Raw genomic sequence first — 27,235 nt, forward strand, 5'->3', positions numbered from 1 at the left:
GCTATTTTTAAATACATGACAATTCTTATTTGTGTGTAGTAGTTATGTTTCAGTTCTGAAGATCACTTATATTGGTATCAACATACTGTGAAACTACAACTACAGTCACTCTGTTCAGAGTTCAGGATAATAAAAGCCATTATGAATAATAAAAACAATATATTTATAGCTACCTATAAAAATATTTACTGTCATCTTAAATCATATAAAAATATAATGTTGAGTACTTAATTTAACAAATACATCAATATAAAATATACCATTACATGATATGATTCATTGCATTAAATGCATGTAGGTACTTCGAGACTTTTATTAAAGTAAATTGAGCATTAATGGCCTTCATAGACAGGTTTTCTCTTCTCAATGAATGAGATCATGCCTTCTTGCCTGTCTTTAGTGGGGATGTTGATCTCATAGCACTTCTGTTCTACCTCATAGCCATCCTTGATGCTGAGCTGGATGCCCTCGTTGATGGCTTGCTTGGCGCAACGCAGTGCAATGGGCGCATTGGTAGTTATCTCTCGCGCAAGTGCCAATGCCTTCTCAAGGGCAGCATTATTAGCATTGTTCTGTGGTACCACATGATTTACCACACCTAACTCTTTAGCTTCCTTCCCACTTACAATTCTAGATGTATAGATGAGTTCTTTAGCAATATTAGTGTTGACTACTCTGGGTAGTCTTTGAGTGCCTCCAGCACCAGGAATCAGTCCCCTGCCAGTCTCCACTAGTCCCAGCTTAGCCGTCTCTGCCGCTATTCTGATGTCACAGGCCAGAGCAAGCTCCAGTCCTCCACCCACAGCCACACCTTCAACGGCTGCAATGGTTGGCATGGGGAGGTCTTCAACCTCAATGAAGGTGCCTCTGAGACCCCTTACAAACTTGGCTACTTCCTCATCTGACATCTTGAACCTCTCCTTCAAGTTAGCTCCTGAAAATAAATTTAGAATTTTGTAAATAGAGAAGTAGCTCTGTATTACGTAAGAAATTTGTTTGTCTATATTGCTTTTGATAAATAGCTCATCAGTTGCAAACTAGTCAATAAAAGAAGCTATACATGCTTCTGATAAAACACTTGTTTTTGTATGTAAAAGTTGGCTTTATTACAGTAGTTATGCATCATAACAGTGAAAATGTTGCCTTGAAAACAAGTTACTTTAACATTAACTTTATACAGAACTTCATTGTATGCAAATGTGACTTGCAATTTATTACTATCAAGACAAGTCATCACAATATTATGTCATTCCACCTCACACACTCAAATTAGATAAGATTCTTTTAGATAACTACAAGGAAAATTGATAGTATTGTAACCATGTGTTGCTAAATAAGTAAATCAGAATTTGAACTAAACATTTCCAAACTCTACTCACCAGCACAAAATATGCCTGGCACGAAGCTGTGGAGGATAACGACAGAAATCTTAGTGTCTTCCCGAATCAGCTGGTTCACCTCCTTCATAGCTTCGATCATAGCGAAACCGAGAGCATTGCGATCTTTGGGGCTGTTCAGACCGTACAGCGCAATACCCCGGTCTACTCCCGTCAGCTTTTTATACACTACCGGTCCTATATTTTCAGTCTGTTGCTGCGTTTGTGTCGCTAATAAGCGAGTTGACCCCTGCCTCAATAATGAACTGAATTTATTCAGCCTTGGAAACAACATTTTTACTTATAGTTAGTACTATTTAATGTAATTCACAATTATAGAATGCAATGCTTCGTTCAGTGTCTCTCTTATATTGTGTGTGATATTAATTGGTTATCACATACCTAAGAATAAGAGCAAATAGTTGGCGTGTTTCTAGAGTAATCTTATCACGCTACAAGATAAACAACTTCGAATTTGGTGGACATATGACATTTACTTTTTTTTTGTATTAGACACGTTCGGTAATCTCTTACAAATACTGATTCAAACACTACTACTTAAATTAAACAGAAGTTTAATTTGCAATATTTCTGTATCTAATTACGTGTTACGTGCTGTATCTAATGTGAACATAAACTAATATCATTATTCTACAAAATTTTAATTTAGAGGGATAGAATTTGATGGGGCAAGTAATGAAAAGGTATTTTTTTATTGTTCGGAACACATACGGAACGTCAAAGGTGACATTTGATTTGACATCTCGTGAGACTTGTTTTGACTCTTTGACGTTATGTTATAAACATAACCTCTATTCACAAACTTTTTGTTTTATTATAAGGTAAATAATAATCCATACTTATCCTAGAAGCAGCTGTAACTACAAAATTTAAAACATGTAGTTGCAGCGTCTAATTCTTATACGAATAGCTTGAGTTCGTAGGTGTGAATGATAACCTATGTAATAGTATGTTGGGTCAAATCATAACATGGACCAAAACCAAAAACCAATGTAGGTATCTTTGTTTTATTTCAGGTTTAACTTGAATCATGTCACCGGAACCCCATATCGTTGAACTGGACCCCGACACAAAAACCACGTTGAAAATGTACCTTTATAAAAATGTTCAGAACGTGGAAGCTATTAGAAATAACATAATCAAAGGTGTTTGGAGCTGCGCTGTGATTAAACCTAGCTTAATATTGGATCCTTTTCAAGTTGCTGTTGCGGCTAACCGAGCGGTTGTCGCAGAGAAACTGAACACAATGGTTACAAGGACAGTATTTGCAGAGATATTGTACAATTTGTCATTAACAAAGAATATAACACAGAGTTTAAGTAAATTTGGTATAGAGAAGGATGAGAACTTACTAGTGTGTTTCTTAGTAACTGCTGAGAGAGACTTGAGCAGTGAGATATTGCCTCTGATTGAGGGTGAGCCGTGCCCCATCACTGAGCTGAACAACTTCACAAGTATCAAGGATGTGAAGAGTGCATACAAACTAAATAGCTTTAAAAGTGATGATGGTTTGCTTGATGTAGTTGTAAGCAGAATGGTTACTAAGAATTTTGTATCTTATTAAATAATTTAAATGGAACTGTGTTTAATTTTTTATATTTTTTAATATTATTAGGGATTAATTTAAAAAATATAGCTTTTCAGCATAGATGGCATATTGTGCTTTTACAAATGGATATAACTAAAAATGTAAACTGTTCTGAAAAATGACTTTATTTGTATGTACCCTGTTTACAACTGATAATTACTTGCCTATTCATTGAACAAAATAGTAATGCTTATTTTACATTATTGCAATACATAAGTATGCAAAACCTAACAACTGAAAAATATGTTTTCAACATATCTTTATTAAATAAATAATGTGTTATTGCTTGTCAGTAGACTGGATGACTAATAAGTAATTAAAATTGATCTTGTCTGACATCACTAACCTTAATTTATGAACATCTGGTAGGTACACTATCTTTGAAATACTTAAAAACAATTCAGGCATAGGTAATGGTAATTAAAAGATGCATATTTATTTTTAACCATGTTTTATTTTAACAACAACAATTATTATTATGTAAAATGTACATTTAAATTACATAATACGTAAAAGCAAATATCGATCACTTCATAGACGAAATGCAAGTTTTAATATATTTAACAACCTATTGGCAACATGTCTGTTTGTTCATTGTATTGACGTAGTTGACGTTTGATCACAACTGGTACTGGTGAGTGGTGACAACCGCTTACTACTAACTATACTTCTGTATGGCCACACATTTCATAAGTGAATTCAGTAATACAAGTCCAATGTTACACAAGTATTTGTTCAGAGCAATCAACATAATCCTCACATATTACAAACTAACATCATTACAGTTAAATGCGCATTATATCACTTAACACTATAGCTACCGGTATCCCTCAATTCATTGCGGTACTAATATGAAACAATAAAAAAAAACAACTCTGAATTACACATGGACAAAATTTGTTACATTAAAATCTAAATTAAAAACGAACACAAAATCTTTAACTTATTACGTAGTGAACAAAACCTTATATAATTTTTTAAAAATGGCAGCTAGTAATTATTGAGTCTTAGGAACTTTCTGTAAATCACAAGACAAAATCATTTGGAACGAAATATAATAATAATAATATAATATACACGTATATCTCGGCGTCATTCGGAAATTAAGCTTAGTATGTACAAGTACGACGAAGACGTAGACGTGGGCGATGTGACGTACGTGTGTACATGTGTACGTATACGTAACAAGTAATATAAATATCAACATTGTGTAGTAGCACCTGTTGAACACGAGTCGAGACGTGCCACCGGCGAGCGAGCGCTGCCGTCAAGTGCCGTCTGATTGAACACAACATTGGGGACTAACCAAATCAACATAATTACATAATATTACCATTACAGTAGTCAAATTTAGGGATAGTCTTAGGGTCTCGTAGGTCAATGTAACATAGAATAAACGATAAGGAGTCGAGAGTAGCGTGTCGTATAAAAGAGTCGCAAACGAGGCGGGTGCTGGGTAAGTGAGGCGGTGGAGTCGCGCTGCGATATCGTATGTAAACAAACTAACGCTTACACTAAATAAATAAACTATTAAATATTGCATTACTGGTACATTTCATTACAATCTACTAGTTGTTACTCGCAACTGTAGGCGTTACACGTCACACGTCGAGTTTGACTTAGCGTTACAATAATTCGATATCCGTCGCTCTGAAGCGCAGAGCGCGAGTGTTATACTCCGACACGATGTACATGGTACATGGTACACTACTGCACAGGCACAGCGTTCCCTATGAGTACAGATGGAATAGTGGCCGACGATATTTACATAATTACATAGCTACTTAAAGCGTTACAATTTGTGAATAATTTAAGTAATAGTTTGATATAACATACGTGTATGTATTGTATTTGGCTAGACGACACACGCTGTACGTCTTACATACAGAGTACAGACTGACCGACGCGCGCATATATGTACAATGTCTGGTGGGACCGACCGTGTCAGTGGGTTTAATACCACAAGTTATCTCGTTTCATAGTGAACTGTACATTTTGTTCGGCGGTAACATTATCCAATACAAAATTACAAAAGTAATAATTATAAATACACAATATGTTACCGCTTATTTATCGTTTTAGGTAGGAGTAATGTTTGTCCAACAAGTGGTCAGTGTCTCGTCAGTAGTAGAGCGTGTGTAATATGGTCGGTCCCTCAGACCGCGTGGTCGACGAGCTGCGCACGCGGCTACACCGGTTGCGCGACGTATAATAACAATAAATTAATATTATAATATCGGTATAATGTAGCACCAAATATTCTCGCTAGGGGGCGCCCGAGCGCACCCACTGTATATTGTATTTAGTAATAAAAATAATAGTTGTATTTTTCGTTTCGAATTTTAAAATATTCTAATAGTGTGAGTATTATTTGTGGTAACTTTAGTTGTATATACTTGCGGTGAGCTCGGGCGCCGTTACATCTAGAGATATCTCATCGGTTACATGCAGTGTCGTCGAGTGACGTCACTGTGACGACGCGCGCGTACACTCTGTCGACTACTTACATATATTATTATTATCTATACACTAAATAAGTATTCAATGACATAGTGTTGAACTAAAACGTAGGACATGTTGAATATACTTGTAGTTATGTAAGTGTATCGTTGGTAGACTAGATAAGCGTTACAGCGTCGGTGTCGATGTCGGCGTCACGCGTCACGCGCCAGCGACATGTCAGTGAATACATAGTGGTGTATAGCTATGTACACGTATGTATGGTACCGGCGACTGCCCTTGCGCCCCACACTCACACACCTGCAAATATAATCATCATCAACTTCACTTATCTTACTTGAGTATCTAAAATCATATGCGTAGCAGAGAATAACAAAAAGATAAATCTAGCAGTCTAGTCGGTGTGTCACTATGAACCGTAGCAGGGGAATAGGGTTGCTCAGTGCTTGTATGTACTCCAACACTGTCGAGTCTTTTCTTATACTTGTAGCGCGTAGCACGTAGCGCATGGCACGTAGTTTGTCGCTCGTAGCGTGTAGCGCATGACACGTAGTTTGTCCTACGCAGCACTTAGGGTGAAAGATATACATGTGTGGCGTGTAGGATATATCATCGTGTTTGTGTGACCTGCGGGTGCGGCGGCGGCGCGCTCACTGCGTGAAGGGCAGCGGGAGCGGCAGCGCGCGGCACAGCGACGGTCACCGGCGCGCCTCGGCCACGTACACCGACACCGTCGAGTCCTTCGAGCCCACGCCCATCGCGCACCTGCACACACATTGTATTGTAACTAAAGTAGAATCAATCAATATACCCTAACTAACGACGCTGGGCGGAGCAGAAAGCGACACAGAAAGTTGAGCTCCGGCTATATTCTCGGCACCGGCCGCTATTGGAGCGGTTCCACGATGGATGGTCACAAATTTCCATACCAAATTGTATCATAAGGGTAACTGGCAGACAGGTATTTTACATAATATAATGAACGAGTATGGAGTATGCAAAACGGATATATGAAATGGTTTAGCTTTAAAGGTACGAGGTAAGACGTACCTGAGCGGATGGAAGGTTAGGCAGGAGACAGGTCCGATGCGCGCGCCCATGAATCCCTCGTGGAACTTGATCGTGTTCAGCGCCGCGCCCTTCAAGTCGTAGATGCTGATGCTTTGGTTCACTGACCCACTGCACAATAACAATACACATAAAGTTGATTTTCTATTAGTATACCGAGGTCCACAACTATGGAGAAGATTATTTTCCAATGTATGTTACGATTACTGAAACTGAAGGGTATCGAAACGACACTTACTAGTATTGCGACATTGAAACAGGTCGTAAGTTAATCTGAAAATAAAAAAATACAGTAATGTTGTGTACTGACCACGCGATGAGGTTACAGAGCGGGTGCACGTCGATGGCGGCGAGCGGCGCGGGCGCGCGCACCGTCTCCGTCACACACATCTTGCGCGTGTCGTAGATGCGCACCTCGCCGTTCATACTGCACACACACATACAGTTTACATGAGAAATATGAACTTTGCAGTAGAAGAGTTGTATGAGTATATCTGCAAGAAAAAGGCGAACGGCAGGTTTATATGAAGAATTCGTACAGCTTATAAAATGTCATGTTTAGGTTTACTTTTTGTTTTAATTGGTAGCTAATATGATAGACAAGCTTATTTTAAAATTCTTATATTTTTAAAAGTTGGGAGGTAAAAGTTATGTCCATTTTTAGAAGCCCCGATAGTTCGCTAAATTGCTCAGATGCTGTCAAAACCACAATTTAAAACAACAGCAAATTGGCGGATGCGTAGACGTCAGACGAAAAGTGACGTCTCATGAGATTTTCTTTTTCTTTAGTTGTCAACAAATATAAGCCATGGACTAAAAATTATTATTTAAATAAACAAATACTTTCTTATTAATCCGGACTTCTAAAAATAATACTCCCAAATAAAAATAAGTGACTTGGTCCCCTTAATAAGTGGTACAAATTCTGTTACGAAACAACACAAACTTTAAGCTGTACGAAATCTGCCGATCTCCTTTAAAACAAATTGTTATTGAGTTCTCGTTTGGTCTGTGTAGTTATTTGGTATTTCTATAGTAGGAACCATATTTTTTAGGTATAATATGTCTAAGCGAGCACGTGTATGTTCGTATACGCACCAGCCCGTGACCATGGTGTATATGTCGGCGCGGTGCACGGCGGCGAGCACGGGCGCGTGGTGGTCGTGCAGGCGGTACAGCGGGCTGGGCGGCGCGCGCTCGTCCCACGCGCGCACCGTCCCGTCACCGAACCCGCACACCAGCTGCTGCGCGGCCGCGCCGCCCGACCCGTCGTGACCGCTGCCGCGCCACAGTGACGTCGCAGCCGCCTCGCATTCTGTCGTATGAAACAGTTTTAATTTTATGTCTTTCACTGGGAAGTTTGTACGTGTACCATCATGTGTAACGTATCCGCGTTCCCGGCATATCGATAACAAGCGGTCGTACGTACGTATACCTGAACTACTGTCCCTAGTCGTGACGTACGTACCGGTGTTGATGTCGGTGAGCAGCAGCTCGGAGTCGGCGTCCCACAGGCGCACGGTGGGCGCGCGGCCCGCCAGCGCCAGCGTGCGGCGCGCCGCGCACCAGCGCAGCAGCGTGGGCGGCGGCTGCGGGCTGTAGCCGCTCGAGCCGCTCGACCCGCCGCCCACTGGACTCACCACTGGTGGGAGAATCACACCAGTTATAACACCATAAGCTCAACGCCGGACTATGGTTTTTATTACTTTACAAACTATCAACGATTCATTATTTTTGGCTACATGAAGTGGATCGATAGTCGCTTCCGTTTTACAAAATAATAAGTCAATATTGACGCCAGGTTCTTTATCAATCATATCGCAAAAAATAACTAGGTTACGTTAATACTGACCGGTATCGTGCGACGTCCAACCTATCCGACCCGATTAGTAACAAATGCATGATTAACAACGTGAATATTAGTGAATGTTACCACTGTATAACACATGTATGAGACATTCAAATATGAAACGAATAACACAACAACTGTAAAAACTGACTTTTATCTATCACTACGACAATTAAGCTGCTTTCTTCAACGAGACATCTCACAGAGACGCTGACGTGCGCGACAGATAAACCGATAGTGCGCTCGACGGATTCAGTGCGGCAGGAAGAGCAGCCTATGGCTTAGTGTGAACCGGAGCGCAGCTAAATGGAGAAATATTAACCAATAGGATAGCACAAAAATCTCCGCTCCTCTTAAGTGGTTTAATCGCATTGGTTTATAGGGGAGAAGTGCCATGAAAGGGACACGTATTGAAAGGGACATTTCAAATCACAGCTAAAATAAAAACCGATTCGGATCAACATTATTGTTGTTGTATGGCAGCACCAACGGACATTCGATCGCACCTAACTTCATGCTTCTGTCACTTCAAAGGTGGCCACCGCGTGTCAGTGTTCGTATTACGGTAGAAAAGTATTTTTTTAGCTATTTTTGTAAAACGTTTTTTCAAGTGAAGTGAATTGATTATTTATTATTTTTCATAAGATTAGTATCTCCTTGTCGTACACGAATATTAAAACAAAAGGTAAGTACACTTTTATTTACAATTGTAGATTTTGTGGTTATGTTTTCATTTTGACTATGATATTTATGAAAGGGACACAACAAACGGTTATGAACGGGACGTCCCTTTCATGACTGCTTATATCACTGTGATCAATTATTATTTATCATTGCAGATAAAATGTCACCAAAAAAGAGAACCCGGGTGTTGATGCCAAATAGTTTGAAGAGGCAGTGAATGATATGCACCAAATGGGCACACGAAACCTGTGGCATTAAAGGCATTTTCAATTTGTCACTAAAAATATTTTTCAGATAATACCTAACCAAAGTTAAAGAAGACAGTTAATTAGTGTTTAAGATGTTTATGAAACTATGTAATGTACCTAGGTATTGATCTCTATTTCAATAACATGTTATATAATAACTTGTTATGTTCTAATAATAAAAATAGTAAGACTAGACATAACAATTCCTTTACTTTAAAATCTGATCGTAAACTTTCTTAAAATTATCTATTGTAGTGGTGGTTCCTTTATTATGTTTGTTTTTTACTTAATTTGACCTGATTATTTTAGGTATTTTGTACTGTCCCTTTCATAAATGATCATGTCCCTTTCAAAACAGGCCATTTATGAAAGGGACAAAACACACATTTTTGAAAAATGCAAAAATAAATGACTCAACAGCTAGAATTAATAATAACTGTATTTTATTTCAATAGTTAATTAATGAAGGCTTCCCATTCAACTCCAACCTAATAAAAATAATATTTTATATACTTATTAGAGGCTCCACAACATAAATGTCCCTTTCATGGCACCTCTCCCCTATTTCTTCGTTTCCAAACCGTCCGCATCAACGGACAGGTAGTCATCCTAATCCATTTAATAGCAACAGAAAGACGTTCATAACCCGTACATACAATAAGAAACAAGTAAACACATTTGATGTCCTCGCGCACACAAAAGACTTGCATAAATACGGACAGTACTGCCCGGTTTCTGAGGTACATTTTAGCGGTAGTTTGTCTATTCAATAGCGTTGTAAATTCACATAAAAAAAAACTATGTATTTAATAGATAAACTAACGCTAAATGTACATCAGAAACCAGGAGTTAGTCGTTCGTGTGCGCAGGCTATGTAAATGATAACAGAAAGCACATGTAACATTGAGATGTAGATACTCACGGTTAGCGTCGCTCTGTTTGTTCTTAGTGGCGGCCTGCTTGTCCTCGGCCGAGATGAACTGGTCGGACACGAGCTGCGCCAGACCTACCCCCCAACACAGCGGTGATGTGACAATTGTAACTGACATACACAATACCTTTACCCATAACAACTGATTTACATGCTTATAGTCTGATCAACAAGTGTCACTACATACTCTTTTTATTTACATCGGTGGAGCGTCCAAAATACAGAGGAGTCACCAAACAACTTGAACACAAGTAGGTGTTTTTGACAGTTTACAACAACTTACACCCAGTGGAAAGAACTCTCGATTGACTGTTCTACCAATCGACGATCGAAGCAAAAATTTTAAATTATGATGCAGCGAAATTGTCGTAGTTATTGCCGATATTTTAATCGTTTGTGGCACTCAGGGTAAATATTTGTGTAATGAACATCTATTCTGGTTTAATCCACATATTATAGGAGATATTCTAAATTGATTTATTTGCAGTATCTTCAACGCGCCTTCTTTGGTTTGCGTTACACCTTAGTAGCCACTGTCTAAAGCGGACAATGCTTTAAATAATTTTTATAAGTTAGACAACTGAACTGACATTAAAGCGATAAATTGGCTTATACCCAACCCCGTCTATACGTTTCGCGCAAGTAATGACCTGTGTATATGTTTCCAATGGTACATAACAATCTTTATATTTATAATTCTTCTGTAAGTGTGTATGTCACTGAACTTCTCTTAAACGACTGGATCGATTTTGATGAAATTTTTTGTGTGTGTTCAAGGGGATCTGAGAGTGGTTTAGATTCACAAAAAAATAAATAAAAAAAAAACATAAAATATAAAATTCTCGCGTCAAAGTTTTCATTGCCCTACTCCTCCGAAGCGGCTCGACCGATTCTCATGAAATTTTGTGAGCATATTGAGCAGGTCTGAGAATCGGCCAACATCTATTTTTCATACCCCTGAGTGTAAATTTTTTTTTTTTAAATTTACATGGCAAAACAACGTTTGCCGTGTCAGCTAGTCTCATATAATACGAAATTTATTAAAAACACGTGAACTTGTTGAAATGACTATAAGCTTAAAAGTACCAAATTAATTTGTTTTTATAAAGCACCCATTACTAGTCCGATTACAATTGCCAGTTGTTAGTTGAATGATAACATTGTTACTGACAAAATGTTACGATGATGTTACGTTAGTACTCCAGTTATGAAATGAGCTCAAATTATGAAGATATTAGTCACGGAAGTTAGTTCCAAATGAGAAAACTACAAGTCAGATTTACAAAATGAATTTTATAAATTATTAAAATAATACATTTGATGCGAACAAGTGAAAAACCCATCTATATAAAATGCGTGCGAGCCCGTGCACGTGCACTGTTTTGCGCGAAGTCCTTAGCGAGTTTTTAAAAAAAAACTATTTATTAAAACCCGAAATATATTTATTAAGAGACCCAAAATTACACTACTACACGAACTCAAACTGTTGCACCCGGGAGATGTTAATGGAATTACTGAGTGATGCTAACTGCTAACAACAACTGACTACTGGCCGCGTGGCGGTGATGCTTTTATAATAATTATGTATTGCTTGCACAGCAAAACTTATTAACTAATTTCGGATATAACACGTCCCCCCTTGAAAACGGAGCTTCATCTTAAATAAGAAGAACGCGAAGTTTTAAAAACTAAACAGCGTGCAAGAGCTTGAGTTTTACAATCATATAAACATTAAAGTTATTACTAAGAAATAGAAAACATTAGTTTTATATTAAAATCATAGTGATATATATAAAAGATCACTTTATATAATGAAACTTAAGATAAATCATGAAACAAAATAGAAAAGTAAATTTTACTTCTAGAATATAGATTAGAGATAGTAATTATAAGTAGTTACCTAATAAATGCTTAGGTTGCGATTAGATTTTTCAAAAGGTCTAAATTTTACATTCTTATTCATTTTATTTATTTCAATTTCAGGTAAGCTTTGAATTGACCTTCTGTCAAATCCTTCAGAGTTTTCGGATACATTAGTTAATTCCATAGAGTGATTTATTGAAGTTTCATTACTACTTTTACTATCATTATAACAATGGTTATATATCTGTATACAACAGGATGGGTTAATGCATTTAGCAAAACATTTTTTATATAATTTATATAGTGAGTAAATGACAATTATACCAACTATTACATAAGTTAATGTTGAATAGTAATGACCATATTTAATAATGTGAGATTGATTCTTTACATTATTTATCTGGTTTTCTAAACTGTCTAATTTATGCGAAGCTAATTTAAATGATTCTAAATCTATGTTTGTCAATGAAATAGGAGAAATTTCGTGTAAACTGTCATTTAGTATATTAAATTTGCAACAATCATCTTCTGTTATGTCATAATTGATTGACAATTGACTCGGTAAAATTCTTTTATAAGTATGTGATGGATAGAATTGCAAGGTTTGGAAATACGCAATACAATCATTTTCCAAAGATAACAGGCCAGTGCCTTGCAGAGAATAATCTTTAATATTATGATTACATTTTAATGTTAACTTATTAGGTTTGGATTGGACAAATATGTATTTTCCATTATTTAGTTTTTGCCAAATATTAATGTTACCATAAATAAGCTTATTGTGACAAATATCAGGAAGTGACAAGGTTACTTCCGTTAACAGTTTTGACTCACAGGAAGGATTATTGATCGTTGACAGAATAGAAGGTAAAGGACATATCATATAATTTGTATTGACACTCTTACAACTAGTTATATCATCTAACATTGCGTAGTTTAATCTATCATCAGTTATTGCTATATAGAGTTTAGATGGGTGAATCAATACATATGTTAAAAAGTTATTACCTTCTTGAGGAGTAGGTAACGGTAGGTTTTTGTACACATTGAACCTCATAGGGTTAATCAGAGGAATTTGGATTACAAACATAATCTTATTATTATAATAATACGCAATTAATTGTGACAGATCTATAATATTATGTATATTTTGTAAAGATAAGGTTACAGGAAATTCAACATTCGATTTAAATTGTTTACTATTTGAAAGTTCGTTATATAATTTTGTAGGAGATAGGACATAGGGATGTAAAATATTTGCCTTTGCAAATAAAATAGAATTTAAAATTGTATCAAGAATATTAGAGATTGACAATAATGATCCTTCTAAAACATTAAATAGGGAATTAATTTTCTCAATATTCATTAAATTAGTATTTGTTTTATGATTTTCAGTAAATATGTAATTAAGTTTTTGTATTTGCTTATCTAATTTAATTTCATTTTCATTTAATTTGTGTATGGAAATATTAAAGTTACTGATGGTGGACTGAACAACGTGTATGTTGTCCTTCATGAGGGAAAATATTTGATTTTCATTTTCTTGACAAGATGTAATAGCTTGATCGTATTTTCTAGCGTCATCTGCGTCTAGAGTACCGAAAAAGAACTTTAATATTTCGCCACCTAATTCGAGTGACCTTTTAGAACGATCATTGAATCTTTCGGAGATAAGGTGAGATAAAGAGTTATACTTAAGAAAATTAGCATTAATTAATATTTCTAAAGGGTCAATCGCATTTTTACAATCTAACGAAATTATAGCTAAATTCTTTGCTTTTTCACAGAAAGCAGATACACTTAAAATAGATTTTTGGATTTTATCTAAATAAGGTTTGATAGGGGCGACTTCGACGTGAGTTATCACATTCCAGAAGTCGTTGTAAAAATATGCAATTGATGACGGGTCAAAGTATATACCCGGACTATGAGAGATATATTCGATGGGGTCAGCCAAAACCAATCTGTAACAATGGCAAATCACGCTGGTTTAATTTCGTTAACATGATATTTGACATGTTTTCTATTTATGCTTAAAGAAACATTGTTTTTACCATGAATTTTTACTATTTTATAGGGACCTTTCCAAATTGGAGATAAGGCTTTCCTTAACCTATGATGATGTTTTAAATAGACCATATCGCCGACTTTGTAAGTTTTAGATGAGGAATTTGTATCATAATATTTCTTTGATGCTTCTTTACTTTTAGTTATATTTTCTAAGGCCCTTTCGCGAGCAAAACGCATCCTGTATTGTAAGGCGCGAATATAGTCGTGATAGGTAGTGCTATCATTTGATTCATATAAACTACTGGGTATGGAAGGTTTGTGGCCAAATAATAACTCAAAGGGAGTATATTCTGTTGTACAATGAGGCGTTGTATTATAGGACAAGATGGCAGTCGCTAAATAGCAATGCCAGTCGTCGTGATTTTCGTTTACGAACGACTTTAGATACTCCTTGAGAGTGGCGTGACTCCTTTCTAGAGCGCCATTAGTTTGAGGGTGATACGGGGTTGAAAACAGATTTTTAATTTTAAGAATTTCTGTTAATTGTTTGAAGAGATCGGAGGTAAAACAGGTACCTTGATCAGTAAGAATCATTTTTGGAAAACCGAATAGAGAAAAGAAATGAATTAGATTTCGTGCTACTTCGTCAGTCGAACATGTTATCATAGGATAAGCGGAAGAAAACTTGGTCAAATCGTCCTGAAGCGTTAGTATATACCTGAATTTTTGAAGGCCAGCTTCGGGCAGAGTACCGACAATGTCGAGAGCTAATCTCTCAAACGGTTTGGTACTGGAGGAGGTAATGACCATTGGTGCTTTGTTTGAAGAGCGCATAGGTTTGTTTATTTGACATAACCTACAATCTTTTACAAATCGTTCAATATCTGAACGCATAGATTTCCAGTAATAGGATGCTTTTATCCTATTGTACATCCTTTTTACGCCTGGGTGACCAGCAATAGTGGTACCATGATTTTCTTTTAAAATATTCGGGACCTCAGCGGGAGTAGGATATATGATTTTATTTTTATAGATATGCACTTTAATTTGAGTGCCATGGAAAATATACGATATCATATTATAAATTTTAACATACACTAATTTTGTAAAAGGCTCTGAAAAATCGGATATAGCTAATTCTTTTTCATAATTTTCGCTAGAAATAATTTTGTTCCGTAATTCCATAAGTAATTTATATATTATTTTATAACTTGTTTCGTCGTAATGATGTATTTTAGTATAAAGAAAATAAAGCGTTCTATTATTAGAATCTACAGTGTGAACGGTTTCAAGTTCACGTTCACGAGCGCGTAACTCGTCAGCATTTTCTACAAGTGATAACAACTGCTCACAATGTGGCATAGAGTAATCAAGGTCCAGAGACATCGGGCATGCTATACATTTTTGTTTGGCTAAATGAAGGGATTGACTATGCTCTTCTATGACAGTATCGTTGTTTGATGCGGTTTTTAAAAATTGCTTTTTGAAGTATTGTTCATAAGTTGATTTATTTAAATTTGAGTTAGAAGTTAAGGCGTTTACGGGATATCTAGATAAAGTATCGACATTAGAATTTAGTCTACCTTGTTTATAGACGATTTCGTAATTATATTCCTCTAGTTTGAGTCGCCATCGTATAAGACGACTACCTGGATCTTTGACATTGAACAACCAAACTAAAGGTCTGTGATCCGTAACGATTTTGAATTGGTAGCCATATAAATAGGGGCGGAACGTTTTCACACCGAAAAGAATAGCTAGAAGTTCTTTTTCCGTTGTGGAATAGTTTCCTTCTGCTTTGTTTAAGGTCCTTGACGCATAGGCTATCGGTTTATCCTTGCCGATTTCACCTTGGGAAAGAATGGCTCCAATGGCATAATTAGATGCGTCAGTGGTAAGAATGAATGGCTTTGAATAATCAGGATATTGTAACAAAGGTGCTGAGATTAGTTTATTTTTTAACGTTTGGAAAGCAAGTTCTTGTTCTTGCGTCCAATGGAAATTAACGTCCTTCTTTAAAAGAGAAGTAAGAGGTTTAGTAATCTTTGAAAAGTTTTCGATAAATCTGCGGTAGTATCCGACTAAGCCTAGAAATGATTTTATATCCTTGGCGTTTTTGGGAGATGGAAGACCTTCGATGGCTTTTATTTTGTCGGGGTTAGGTGAGACACCTTTATCAGTGATTACGTGACCGAGATAAGTCACTTCTCGGCGTAAGAACTCGCACTTGTCTGGTTGTAGTTTTAAATTATGTTGCCGAAATCTTTCAAGGACTAATTTTAGCTTATCGAGGTGACTAGGAAGATCTGGAGAGTACAAAATACAGTCATCTAAGTAGACGTAACAGTGTAATCCTTGAAGACCAGATAGTACTGTATTCATAAGACGCTGAAAGGTGCTAGGGGCATTTTTAAGCCCAAAAGGCATTCTGTTGAACTCATAGTGACCAGATGTTTCGTTTGTGCCAACAATTGTGAATCCTGTTTTTGCTGCGTCAGCAGGATTTAATAAAATTTGGTGAAATCCACTTACAAGGTCTAAGGTTGTAAAATATTTAGAATGTCCTAATTGGTCAAGAATATCTGTTATCAGAGGTATAGGATAAATTTCGGACACCGTGACATCGTTAAGACGACGATAATCTATGACGATACGCCATTTACGTTTACCTGAGGCATCTGCCTTCTTTGGGACCACCCATACAGGGGCACTCCATGGTGATTGAGAGGGGCGTATGATATTTTGTTTCAGCATTTTAGTTATTTGATTGTCCACTTCTTCCTTGTGGCATTCCGGGAAGCGGTAAGATTTTACGTGAATTGGAGCGGCATTTCCCGTATTTATAGAATGATCGATAGTGCTTGTATAGGTGAGGGGTTCACCTTCGAGATGGAAAATATCTGTGAATTGAGAACAACAGTCTAACAAAGCTGCTTTTTCTTCAGGATTTAAGTGAGAGGTTCGTATTTGATTTAGAACTAGATTTTGTCTATCAGTAAGAGAAGGAGAAGTTTTATTTACAGTTTCGATATTTGAAATTGGCAGACACTCTGTGAGGCTATTATCCACAGGTGTGAGATTAACGGAATAATTATTAACTTCAATTTCAGATTCAGTTGTATTTAGAATTGAAACATTTACTCTACGATTTGGCTTTAAGGTGACAACACAATTCGCGACATATACTCCTTCAGATATTTTATGATCAAGAACTAAGGCTTCTTTAAGAAGAGGTAACTCATCTGCACTGTTTGACACTCCACATTCGATTACAGCTTCGGAACGAGCAGGGATTTTATAAATTGGCAGTTTGAAACGTAAAGGTAAAGTATGATTTTGCATTATTAAACATTGCTTATCATAATCTATGACAGCTTTAAGATAACCTAGACAATCAGTACCGATTATGCCATCATATTCAAGATGAACATTATTAACAACATGAAACTTATAAGAAAACACGTCTGAAGATAAATAGAATTGCATTTGAAAAGTACCTAATGTTTGGCAATATGTACCGCTATCATTGATTCCTTTAAGTCTCACTATTTCTGGAGATAGATTAGGTTTTTGATAAAGACTTTCTTCTTTTACTAAAGAAACGCTAGATCCGGTGTCGATTAGTAGAACGAGTGACCGGTTAGTATGCTTAGTTAATAAGAAAACATGCGGAAGTGTTACCTTTTTATTAAACGAACTCGTTTCGTAAACTGGTATATTATTTTGATAAGATTTGGGACATTTTAAGGACTGGGACAAATCATCCGACGGAAAAGAGGTAAGTTTGCCTGCTGAATTATCATCATTTTCCTTACAAGGTGAGTCGTTTGTGTAGTACTTAAGAGAGTTATTATAAGATTTAGATTTATCATAAGATTTAGTATTATCATAAGATTTAGAATTATCGTAAGATTTAGTATAGGATTTAAGATAATCATAAGATGTAGTATAAGATTTAGTATCATTATAAGATTTAGTATAAGATTTAGGATTATCATATGATTTTGTATAAGATTTAGGATTATCATACGATTTAGTATAAGATTTAGGATTATCATACGATTTAGTATAAGATTTAGGATTATCATACGATTTAGTAAAAGATTTAGGATTATCATATGATTTTGTATAAGATTTAGGATTATCATACGATTTAGTATAAGATTTAGGATTATCATATGATTTTGTATAAGATTTAGGATTATCATACGATTTAGTATAAGATTTAGAAATAATTGTGTCATTTTTGAATCCTATGGATTCCGATCGACACGCATTCGGAATCCGATTTAGTTTAAAGGTTCGGGAATTAATGTTTCATTAACGCTTGAATGGTTCATGGCCGTATCATTCGTATGGCAAAAATTTACATTTGCGTTGCCTCTATGTACATCACTACTCTGTGCATGAGTATTATTACGGTGTTGATTATTGTACTGCCGCTTGCGACACTCGGTTATCAAATGACCGGGTCTTTTGCAATATGCGCAACTTTTACGTGGGAAATTATTAGGAATTTGTGACGATTGAATTTGCATGGGAAAACGATTTTGATTTGAAAGATTTGAATTAGAAAAATTTGTATTATAAGATTTTACATTTTTGTTCTTATTTCGATAGCATTCTGAAGACAAGTGACCTTGTTTGTTACACGTCGAACATGTCTTCGGTGATTTAGAAGAGAGTTTGGTAGCGTTAAATAATTTTTCTTCTTCAATAGCATGTGTGACCGCCTCGTTTAGCGTTTTAGGGTTACGACATCGAACTATATGCGAAAAACTCGGATTTAGACCCATAAGGAAGGTATTGAGTGCTAAATCTTCAATACCGGCGACTCTACCGACTAATTCGTCCTTTTTATCACATGAGAAATGCACATCTGCTAACAACCGCGTAAGACATGATTCTATTCTCAAGGAAAATTGCGTGACTGTCTCCGACGGCAAGTTTTGTTTGCAATTTTGTAAGTCGGACAAAAGATGTGATGAATGTTTCTTCTCACTAAAGTTCTGTTTTAAGAAATCCTTGAGTTCTGACCACTTACTAAAAGTTTTTAAAGAACATGCTACTTGTGCCTTACCTTCCAATTGGGAAATAATAAATTTACATAAGATAGTTTGTTGTTCAACGGAGGCAAGTGAAATGGCATTGTCACAGTTTGTAAGAAAAGCGGGGAGCGTTTCCCTTTTACCATCATATGGTTTAATAAATTTGGTAAGGAAATTAAGAGTTATAGCATTGGACATTTTTGTAGGATTTTTATTTTCCTTTTCAGATTTTACTGAAAGTTCGGAATCCGTCATTGATAATCAACAATAATAATAATAGGTATATGTTTAGATATAAATTTCTAATATAATAATTAGAATATAAGATTTAGATATACAGATTATTTGTTGTTACACGGCTAATTTAAAATAAAGTCTTATAATAAGATTTTCTTTTCAGAGTTGCAGAACGATGCACAAATTATTTCGAATACTTTTATCACAAAATTTCACTGCACACACAACACAGAAAGTTAAGACTTACGTTGATGATGATTTCGTGTTCCAGATGAAGGCGAAGAGGATCAGGTGAGTTAGCTGCATCATGGGAACTGGCAACAGCTGAAGACGTTGACAACACGGAGCTGCTCTACACCCAGAGGGTTTTATAGGCTCAGTAGAATTTGAGTATAAAAAATTCAGATTGAAGACGTAGGTAATTGGTCTCGATTGCTGCGGCGCCGGCTCACGCTTACTAGCGGAGGCTGAAGGTCGGCTGCAGTCTAGTCAAGGTCAAGACTAGAATTTGGTTGACGGGCTAGCGCTGGCTCACGCTACAAAGCGGAGGCTGACAGTCGGCTAAGGGGTGTACTTGCGTGTCTGATGCGGGCTCACGCTGCGTGGGGCGGAGACTTATCGTCGATCTGACGTGATGCGGGCTCACGCTGCAAGAGCTGAGGCTTACCGTCGACCTTGCGCTGCTAGTACACACTCACTAAGAACTGTCCGAATGCTGTGGTCTGAACACGGGTCCAGAAAGCCAACAGCATCCCACTTCTGACACCAAATGTTTTGCGCGAAGTCCTTAGCGAGTTTTTAAAAAAAAACTATTTATTAAAACCCGAAATATATTTATTAAGAGACCCAAAATTACACTACTACACGAACTCAAACTGTTGCACCCGGGAGATGTTAATGGAATTACTGAGTGATGCTAACTGCTAACAACAACTGACTACTGGCCGCGTGGCGGTGATGCTTTTATAATAATTATGTATTGCTTGCACAGCAAAACTTATTAACTAATTTCGGATATAACAGCACGAACACACTAAATATATCAAATTGTTTGTACATATCAAAGCGTCATAGCATTTTTATTTTGCCGTTATACATTGAAATCTGACTTGTAATTTCAAATACCAGATTATACAAAAGCCCAAAAGCTCAGGAATCCTTCTTGCATGTTAGTAACCATTATATCTGCACCTTTACCACTGTAACTGATAGTCATAGCGTATCCATATCCCTTCATGAAAAAAGCTCCACATTTCAGTATTTCTGATTGCCATACATTATGCTACGCGTTTCAAAACACCGCATTTTAGAGGAAATATGCGTATAAATGTCACTCTACGTCGTTAATTGTACCTCGGCCATTAGGAAAGCGTGAATAAAATCATAGTCAGAAGGCTCATAAGTATATCTGTCATAAAATCTGTATGTGCGAGCGAGAGGCTCGATCAAATTGACATATGACGTAGATCGCAGGTTTGTAATGGGCACAGGTATGTTAAGTTATAGAGAGTAACGCGTAGTATTATTACTTCCCCTACAAACATTGGCCCTTAGAAGTACTAAATACGCGTCACCCTGGTGGTATAGTGTGTGTATGTGTGTATACTGACTGTAGACGGCCTGTCCGGGCGGCGGGCGGTAGTCGGCGGCGGGCCGCACGTCCAGCGCGCGCCACGCCGACACCAGCGCCGGCTCCATGCTGCTGCCCGACGGCCTGAACGATACCACGCGATATTAATACATACATATATACATAACTCTGCAGCGGTCGGTAAACGATTAGGGAGTCTATTTTAGCCGTAGACGTTCTATAGACAGGTGTCCGCATAATAATATTTCAGATGAACGCGTAAACTGTCGAATCCAGATGATACCGATTAAAATAGCAATCGTTGAACTATGTATAAATATCTTTATTTGACTTCAGCAACTTTGACACTAGGTCAACTGCTAACTAGGTTTAAAAAATTCAAGTATCAAAATACGTGGATGTAAATCCTTTTAGAAAAAGCGCTATATAGTGGGGAGGTTGTTCGACAGCAGTACCTGTATATGGCGAGGTTCCCGGAGTGCGAGGCGACGGCGAGCAGCGCGTGCTCGTGCGCGTTGATGTAGGCCAGCGCCGTGATGCGGCCCCAGGCGCGGCGCCACGAGCCCTATATAGTGGGGAGGTTGTTCGACAGCAGTACCTGTATATGGCGAGGTTCCCGGAGTGCGAGGCGACGGCGAGCAGCGCGTGCTCGTGCGCGTTGATGTAGGCCAGCGCCGTGATGCGGCCCCAGGCGCGGCGCCACGAGCCCTATATAGTGGGGAGGTTGTTCGACAGCAGTACCTGTATATGGCGAGGTTCCCGGAGTGCGAGGCGACGGCGAGCAGCGCGTGCTCGTGCGCGTTGATGTAGGCCAGCGCCGTGATGCGGCCCCAGGCGCGGCGCCACGAGCCCTATATAGTGGGGAGGTTGTTCGACAGCAGTACCTGTATATGGCGAGGTTCCCGGAGTGCGAGGCGACGGCGAGCAGCGCGTGCTCGTGCGCGTTGATGTAGGCCAGCGCCGTGATGCGGCCCCAGGCGCGGCGCCACGAGCCCTATATAGTGGGGAGGTTGTTCGACAGCAGTACCTGTATATGGCGAGGTTCCCGGAGTGCGAGGCGACGGCGAGCAGCGCGTGCTCGTGCGCGTTGATGTAGGCCAGCGCCGTGATGCGGCCCCAGGCGCGGCGCCACGAGCCCTATATAGTGGGGAGGTTGTTCGACAGCAGTACCTGTATATGGCGAGGTTCCCGGAGTGCGAGGCGACGGCGAGCAGCGCGTGCTCGTGCGCGTTGATGTAGGCCAGCGCCGTGATGCGGCCCCAGGCGCGGCGCCACGAGCCCTATATAGTGGGGAGGTTGTTCGACAGCAGTACCTGTATATGGCGAGGTTCCCGGAGTGCGAGGCGACGGCGAGCAGCGCGTGCTCGTGCGCGTTGATGTAGGCCAGCGCCGTGATGCGGCCCCAGGCGCGGCGCCACGAGCCCTATATAGTGGGGAGGTTGTTCGACAGCAGTACCTGTATATGGCGAGGTTCCCGGAGTGCGAGGCGACGGCGAGCAGCGCGTGCTCGTGCGCGTTGATGTAGGCCAGCGCCGTGATGCGGCCCCAGGCGCGGCGCCACGAGCCCTATATAGTGGGGAGGTTGTTCGACAGCAGTACCTGTATATGGCGAGGTTCCCGGAGTGCGAGGCGACGGCGAGCAGCGCGTGCTCGTGCGCGTTGATGTAGGCCAGCGCCGTGATGCGGCCCCAGGCGCGGCGCCACGAGCCCACGCACAGCTTGGCCGCCGTGCCCCAGTCCCAGATGCTGCACACCACAACAACTTTATCATATTGACAAGTATTCTTATACGAATTAAAAAAGACCAATAGTACTTCGCCCGTCGCGGGAATCGGACCAGCGGATGATCGAAGACTCGATGTAGTATATAAATAAAATAATAATAGTAGGTTTAAAGTAGGTGCTAGTTTACCCGAAGTTGTCCTTGGAGGCGACGGCGGCGTGCTGCTCGTAGGGGTGGAACAGCACCACGGCGGGCGGCAGCGGGCAGCGCGAGTGGAACGCCTGCGTCTCCAGCCGCGACACGCGCGCTGCGCGGAGCGCTGTACATACACGCAGGGTTACGACACTGGGACACTGGACAGCGTATACGTGCGTAATTGAATGAAGTGGATTCAGCGCTTACCGGCGGCTTCGGTCCTGAGGCTGCGGTTCCTGGCGTAGCGCCACACTCGCTCGTGGTGCGCGCGGCTCTCGCAGTCGTGGCGCCAGGCCGCGCCCCCCGCGGCCCCGCCCTCCGCCCCCGCCCCGGCCACGCCCCCCGCCTCGGCGCCGTCCGCCGACTCGGCGCGCGCGAACATCGACGACGCCCACTCCACGAAGTTCGTGCTCACTATCGGCCTCTTTGATGGTTGACCTGCATCAATGAAGCGATCGAGTTTAATGCATATATAAAAAAGCAATTCATAATTATTGTTCCTTAAATATTAAAAAAAATGTGTACTAACTAGAATTCGAAGACGTGGAGTCTCTGTCGCGTATAGTGACCGAGTCCTCGGAGATAGTGTGCGGCAGACCGCCCTTAGCACGACGATTACCTGTGAAGCATTCACATAAATAACATTAAGCATACAATAATTATAGTGCTGCTGGAAGTTGTTCGTATCGTGTACGTGCATTACGTACGTGTATATATACGGTGGACTTCATAAATAGTTTCAAAAAATACTTTTTATCATTATTTTTTTTGAGGCATTATTTTTACATAGGCATTTTACCCCGGGAAAATGACGCATTCCTATGGGAAAATTCAGGTGGCGGACGAAGTCGCGGGTAAAAGCTAGTTTATTACAGTTTAAGGTTGTGCGTGTTACCGACGATCATAAGTGTAATTATTTGATTTAAATGAATATGATTAGACTTTTACCGGCGGGCAGCGTGCGCGTGTGGTCGTGGTGCGCGAGCGGCGAGGAGCGCGTGTTGGGCGACGGCGGCAGCGACGACGAGCTGCCGCGCGCCGCGCCCGCGCCGCCCGCCTCCAGCTCGCGACCCGCGCGACCCACGCTGTCCACCTGCACAATATGGCTCACATAATAAATACAACTCATACTTTTTAGGAGCACTAAGAAATTTAATCCTAATCGGCTACATGATTTGAAGTTGAGCCGAAACTCCACTTTAACCAACATAGTAGAAGGGACGACTAGGTGCAAAACAAATTACTAGGATTTTTAAATCACAATCGATCTATGAGGAATATTAATCGAAATAATTCACATTCTAGAAAAAATCACTACCCAATTAAATAAGTCTTTTCTGAGATTTTCTGTTAAGAATTTCTTAGAGATTGCCCGGAGTTAGGAAGTTGAGTTCGAAGACCTCCGTGCCTCGGAGAGCACGTAAAGCCGTCGGTCCTGCGCCTGACCTCTCACTGGTCGTGTCGGTTATCCGTCCCACCAAACTATGAGAGTGATGGAATAGAGAGTGTACCTGTGTATTGTGCACACACTTGGACACTTTAAACAAAGTCCTGCACAGATGGCCAGTTTCAATGAAACTGACCGCCGTAGCCGTATATCGGCTAGGAGGACATTATTATAAGTAAAAATAGTAATCTAAAGTCTCTCTTCTCTTCTCTCCACAGCATAGTTGTAATATAAAGCATACCTGATTGGAGATATAGTTGATGATATCGTTGGCCATCTGTGAGATCTGCGGGTGCGGCTCGCGCGCCATCGACGTCAGCGTGTTCCATAGCTTCATGTACACCGAGCCGAAACCTAAACACGTACAAACATAACATTATTATAGGTATCGCATGAAGACTTTGACAATGTAAGGCATATTATTTTTATATAACAAAATAGTGCTCTAAATATGCAAATAAACAGGTTGGTAATGTCATTTCGTTGTCGTTTCATTTTTTAACACAAGTTAGTTAGTGTAAGTAGAGGAGGTTTATGTGTGCACGTACCGATGGAGGGCAGCGAGAGCGCGGCGGCGGCGGCGCTGCGCACGAGCGCGTGCGAGTGCGGGTGCGGGCTGGGCGGCGCGCGCGAGTCCGACAGCGGGTCCCAGCCCTGGTCCACGCGCCCGCTGCTCGCGCCGCGGACGGACTCCCTGACGAATACGACAATATCACTTATTATAATTATAACTGCACGATCGATGAACGCGTATAACGTAAGTGCACATTACGTCGTATTCAATGCATAAATCGGCTATCGCTTTTACACACGTTTTAATTTTTAGACAGGTCGTATTCTGTCGGACTAATACGAGTTCATTCAATTTATAATAATAATTTAAGAATAGAAATACAAAATCGTATAACTCACCTGTCGCTCTTCCTCACTCTCTCCTGTACGTACACGGCGATGAAGTACTGTTCGAAGATCAGCACCAGCCACTGGAGAGCTAGAAATCAAATCCAACATTTAAATGAAGTCTATCAGATAGTTGACAAGTCGACAGAAGCGATGCGAGCGCACGTACCGGCGAGTATCTCGTGTCGCACGAGCGGGCTGGCGTCGCGCGGCAGGCGCGCGGCCAGCGCCACGCCCACCTGCTGGTCCAGCGCGGTGCCGTGCTCGGCGCGCGGCCCGGCGCCGGCGCAGGCCACGAAGGCGCCCAGCGCGAAGGCGGCGGCGGCGCGCACCTCGGGCGCGGCGTGCGCCAGCAGCGGCGCCAGCTTCTCGTGCGCCAGGTCGCGGGCCCCGGCCCCGCGCGCCGCCTCGTAGCCGCGCCACAGGCGGCCCAGCGCCACGCACGCCCACTGCGCCAGGCGCCGCGGCGCGCGCCCCGACCCCAGCTGCTCCAGGCAGATCGAGATCATCGAGCCCTGGACGCGAACCACGTTCGATCAATACCGTTTGTTCAATCGACTTTGCTAATTTATGACGTCACGCTCCGACGAGATGTGACAGAGAGTGATTATAAAAACCGTAGTTTATGCTCCCACGACCACTTTATTCTACGCCAGCTCACCGATATTAATATAACAATATTTCATGCTTTTATTTCTACTTAAAACATAACACGTTTACTACTTAAACAGAAAAATAAAGTTTTTTTCAAACACCATTACGTCAAAACGAACAACCTCATCGTTCGGTACATAAAAAATATTATTTCTATTTGTATACCTGCAAAGCAGCCTCCTGTCCAGCCGGGTAGTTATCCACGATACCAGCCAGCACGTAAGCCGCCAGCGTCCGATGTTCACACTATAATACACATTAGTTATCATTCACCACTCGGATCTCCATTGCGTTTTGTAGTAAGTATGCGACGTCACCGTCAAAATACTCACGTCAACTGTAGGATCTTGTAACACTGCAAGAAAGTATTTGTGGCCCTTCGCGTTCACTAAGTCGGCTTGACAACTCTGTAACAAATACGATGATATAAATCCTATTGACTCGGTTTCAATTTCAGCTGTATTTACAGCGCGTGAGTACAGAAGGCGCCAGGTACCGGGTCGACGGCGATGATCTTGGCCCAGATGTAGACCATGGAGGCGCGCAGGTCGGGCGCGGAGGCCTGCAGCAGCTTGAGCATGTAGGGGAAGATGCCCACGGCCAGCACGGCGCGCGCCGCCCACGCGCCCAGCGCCAGGAAGCGGCACAGCAGGCGCAGCGCGCGCACGCGGTGCAGCGTGCTCAGCAGCACCTGCAGCACCATGGGCAGCTGCTCCGGCGGCGGCCGCCACGCGCACCCTGACCACACCGTTAGTTAGAGATGTTAGTTATCCGGTCATTTGATACCATACTAAGCACAGTTTGTATTATACTAACCAAATAACTGATAAACATACTTATATACTTCGAAATACATACTTTTTAATTACATTGGCAACGATTCAGAACAAAACTCGTGCTCTTCACATAAAGATTTGTTCGGGGGTTCGAACCCAACATACGCGGCGCTACGTTCATTCCAGTTGAAAATATAATACAACTTACATTTGCCGAGATCCAGCCACACTTGGAAAGCGGTGAGCTGGTCGCGGAAGAAAGGCGAGTGCGTGTAGTCGTGCGGGTCTGGTCGCAGCAGGTTGGGCAGCTGCGCCAGCGCCAGGTCCAGCGTGTGCTCCCACGCCGCCCACAGCGGGTGCGACGCCAGGGACGGCAGCGCCGGGGAACAGACTGGAGTGCAGTTGTACGACCTGAGAAATAAATACAAGTATATTGAAATGTGTATAGAATGTCTTTGTTACCTTCTGGATCTAAACAATTAGGTAGTGGACCAGGTTTACGAAAAAATATTAAACTTGTAGGTACTCGTAAAAGGTTCAGCTAGAATTAAAATTTTTGTTCGTAA

The 27,235-nt window shown here is 40.5% G+C and overlaps 3 protein-coding genes across 3 annotated transcripts in view; 1 reads left to right on the plus strand and 2 right to left on the minus strand.

Moving 5' to 3' along the window:
- Window positions 1-139: 139 nt before the first annotated feature.
- Window positions 140-1,864, minus strand: LOC142974542 (enoyl-CoA hydratase domain-containing protein 2, mitochondrial). Its single transcript, XM_076116945.1, has 2 exons — window positions 1,380-1,864; window positions 140-934 (listed from the first exon to the last, which is right to left on the minus strand). The coding sequence occupies exons 1-2, from the start codon at window positions 1,669-1,671 to the stop codon at window positions 333-335; spliced, it is 894 nt and encodes a 297-aa protein (XP_075973060.1). The 5' UTR covers window positions 1,672-1,864; the 3' UTR covers window positions 140-332.
- A 261-nt stretch (window positions 1,865-2,125) lies between these two features.
- Window positions 2,126-2,991, plus strand: LOC142974580 (EKC/KEOPS complex subunit TPRKB-like). The gene is made up of 2 exons (XM_076116998.1): window positions 2,126-2,218; window positions 2,414-2,991. Exon 2 carries the CDS (start codon window positions 2,428-2,430, stop codon window positions 2,959-2,961), a length of 534 nt encoding a protein of 177 aa, XP_075973113.1. The 5' UTR covers window positions 2,126-2,218; window positions 2,414-2,427; the 3' UTR covers window positions 2,962-2,991.
- Window positions 2,992-3,419: 428 nt separating this feature from the next.
- The window catches only part of raptor (regulatory associated protein of MTOR complex 1), a 33,261-nt gene continuing 9,445 nt past the window's right edge, over window positions 3,420-27,235 (minus strand). Inside the window, exons 8-28 of the mRNA XM_076116952.1 lie at window positions 26,878-27,080; window positions 26,390-26,631; window positions 26,226-26,300; window positions 26,059-26,139; window positions 25,409-25,754; window positions 25,252-25,330; window positions 24,888-25,033; window positions 24,581-24,693; window positions 23,841-23,985; window positions 23,422-23,511; window positions 23,100-23,330; window positions 22,887-23,016; window positions 22,574-22,720; window positions 20,994-21,097; window positions 10,217-10,300; window positions 7,982-8,155; window positions 7,612-7,828; window positions 6,824-6,940; window positions 6,496-6,624; window positions 6,073-6,210; window positions 3,420-5,745 (exon numbers count right to left, since the gene is read on the minus strand). Coding sequence (XP_075973067.1) covers window positions 6,144-6,210; window positions 6,496-6,624; window positions 6,824-6,940; window positions 7,612-7,828; window positions 7,982-8,155; window positions 10,217-10,300; window positions 20,994-21,097; window positions 22,574-22,720; window positions 22,887-23,016; window positions 23,100-23,330; window positions 23,422-23,511; window positions 23,841-23,985; window positions 24,581-24,693; window positions 24,888-25,033; window positions 25,252-25,330; window positions 25,409-25,754; window positions 26,059-26,139; window positions 26,226-26,300; window positions 26,390-26,631; window positions 26,878-27,080 — 2,920 coding nt within the window. The 3' untranslated portion in view covers window positions 3,420-5,745; window positions 6,073-6,143. The remainder of the gene's footprint in view (window positions 5,746-6,072; window positions 6,211-6,495; window positions 6,625-6,823; window positions 6,941-7,611; window positions 7,829-7,981; window positions 8,156-10,216; window positions 10,301-20,993; window positions 21,098-22,573; window positions 22,721-22,886; window positions 23,017-23,099; window positions 23,331-23,421; window positions 23,512-23,840; window positions 23,986-24,580; window positions 24,694-24,887; window positions 25,034-25,251; window positions 25,331-25,408; window positions 25,755-26,058; window positions 26,140-26,225; window positions 26,301-26,389; window positions 26,632-26,877; window positions 27,081-27,235) is intronic.

This window comes from Anticarsia gemmatalis, chromosome 8, assembly GCF_050436995.1.
Source record: "Anticarsia gemmatalis isolate Benzon Research Colony breed Stoneville strain chromosome 8, ilAntGemm2 primary, whole genome shotgun sequence".
In the NCBI taxonomy this organism is placed as follows: Eukaryota; Metazoa; Arthropoda; class Insecta; order Lepidoptera; family Erebidae; genus Anticarsia; species Anticarsia gemmatalis.

Bases quoted from the DNA above. Each gene is read 5' to 3' on its own strand.
- LOC142974542 (XM_076116945.1), bottom strand. From the start codon at position 1,671: ATGTTGTTTCCAAGGCTGAATAAATTCAGTTCATTATTGAGGCAGGGG. The intron at 935-1,379 runs GTGAGTAGAGTT...ATTTATTTTCAG, and splicing joins GCCAGGCATATTTTGTGCTG to GAGCTAACTTGAAGGAGAGG.
- LOC142974580 (XM_076116998.1), top strand. From the start codon at position 2,428: ATGTCACCGGAACCCCATATCGTTGAACTGGACCCCGACACAAAAACC.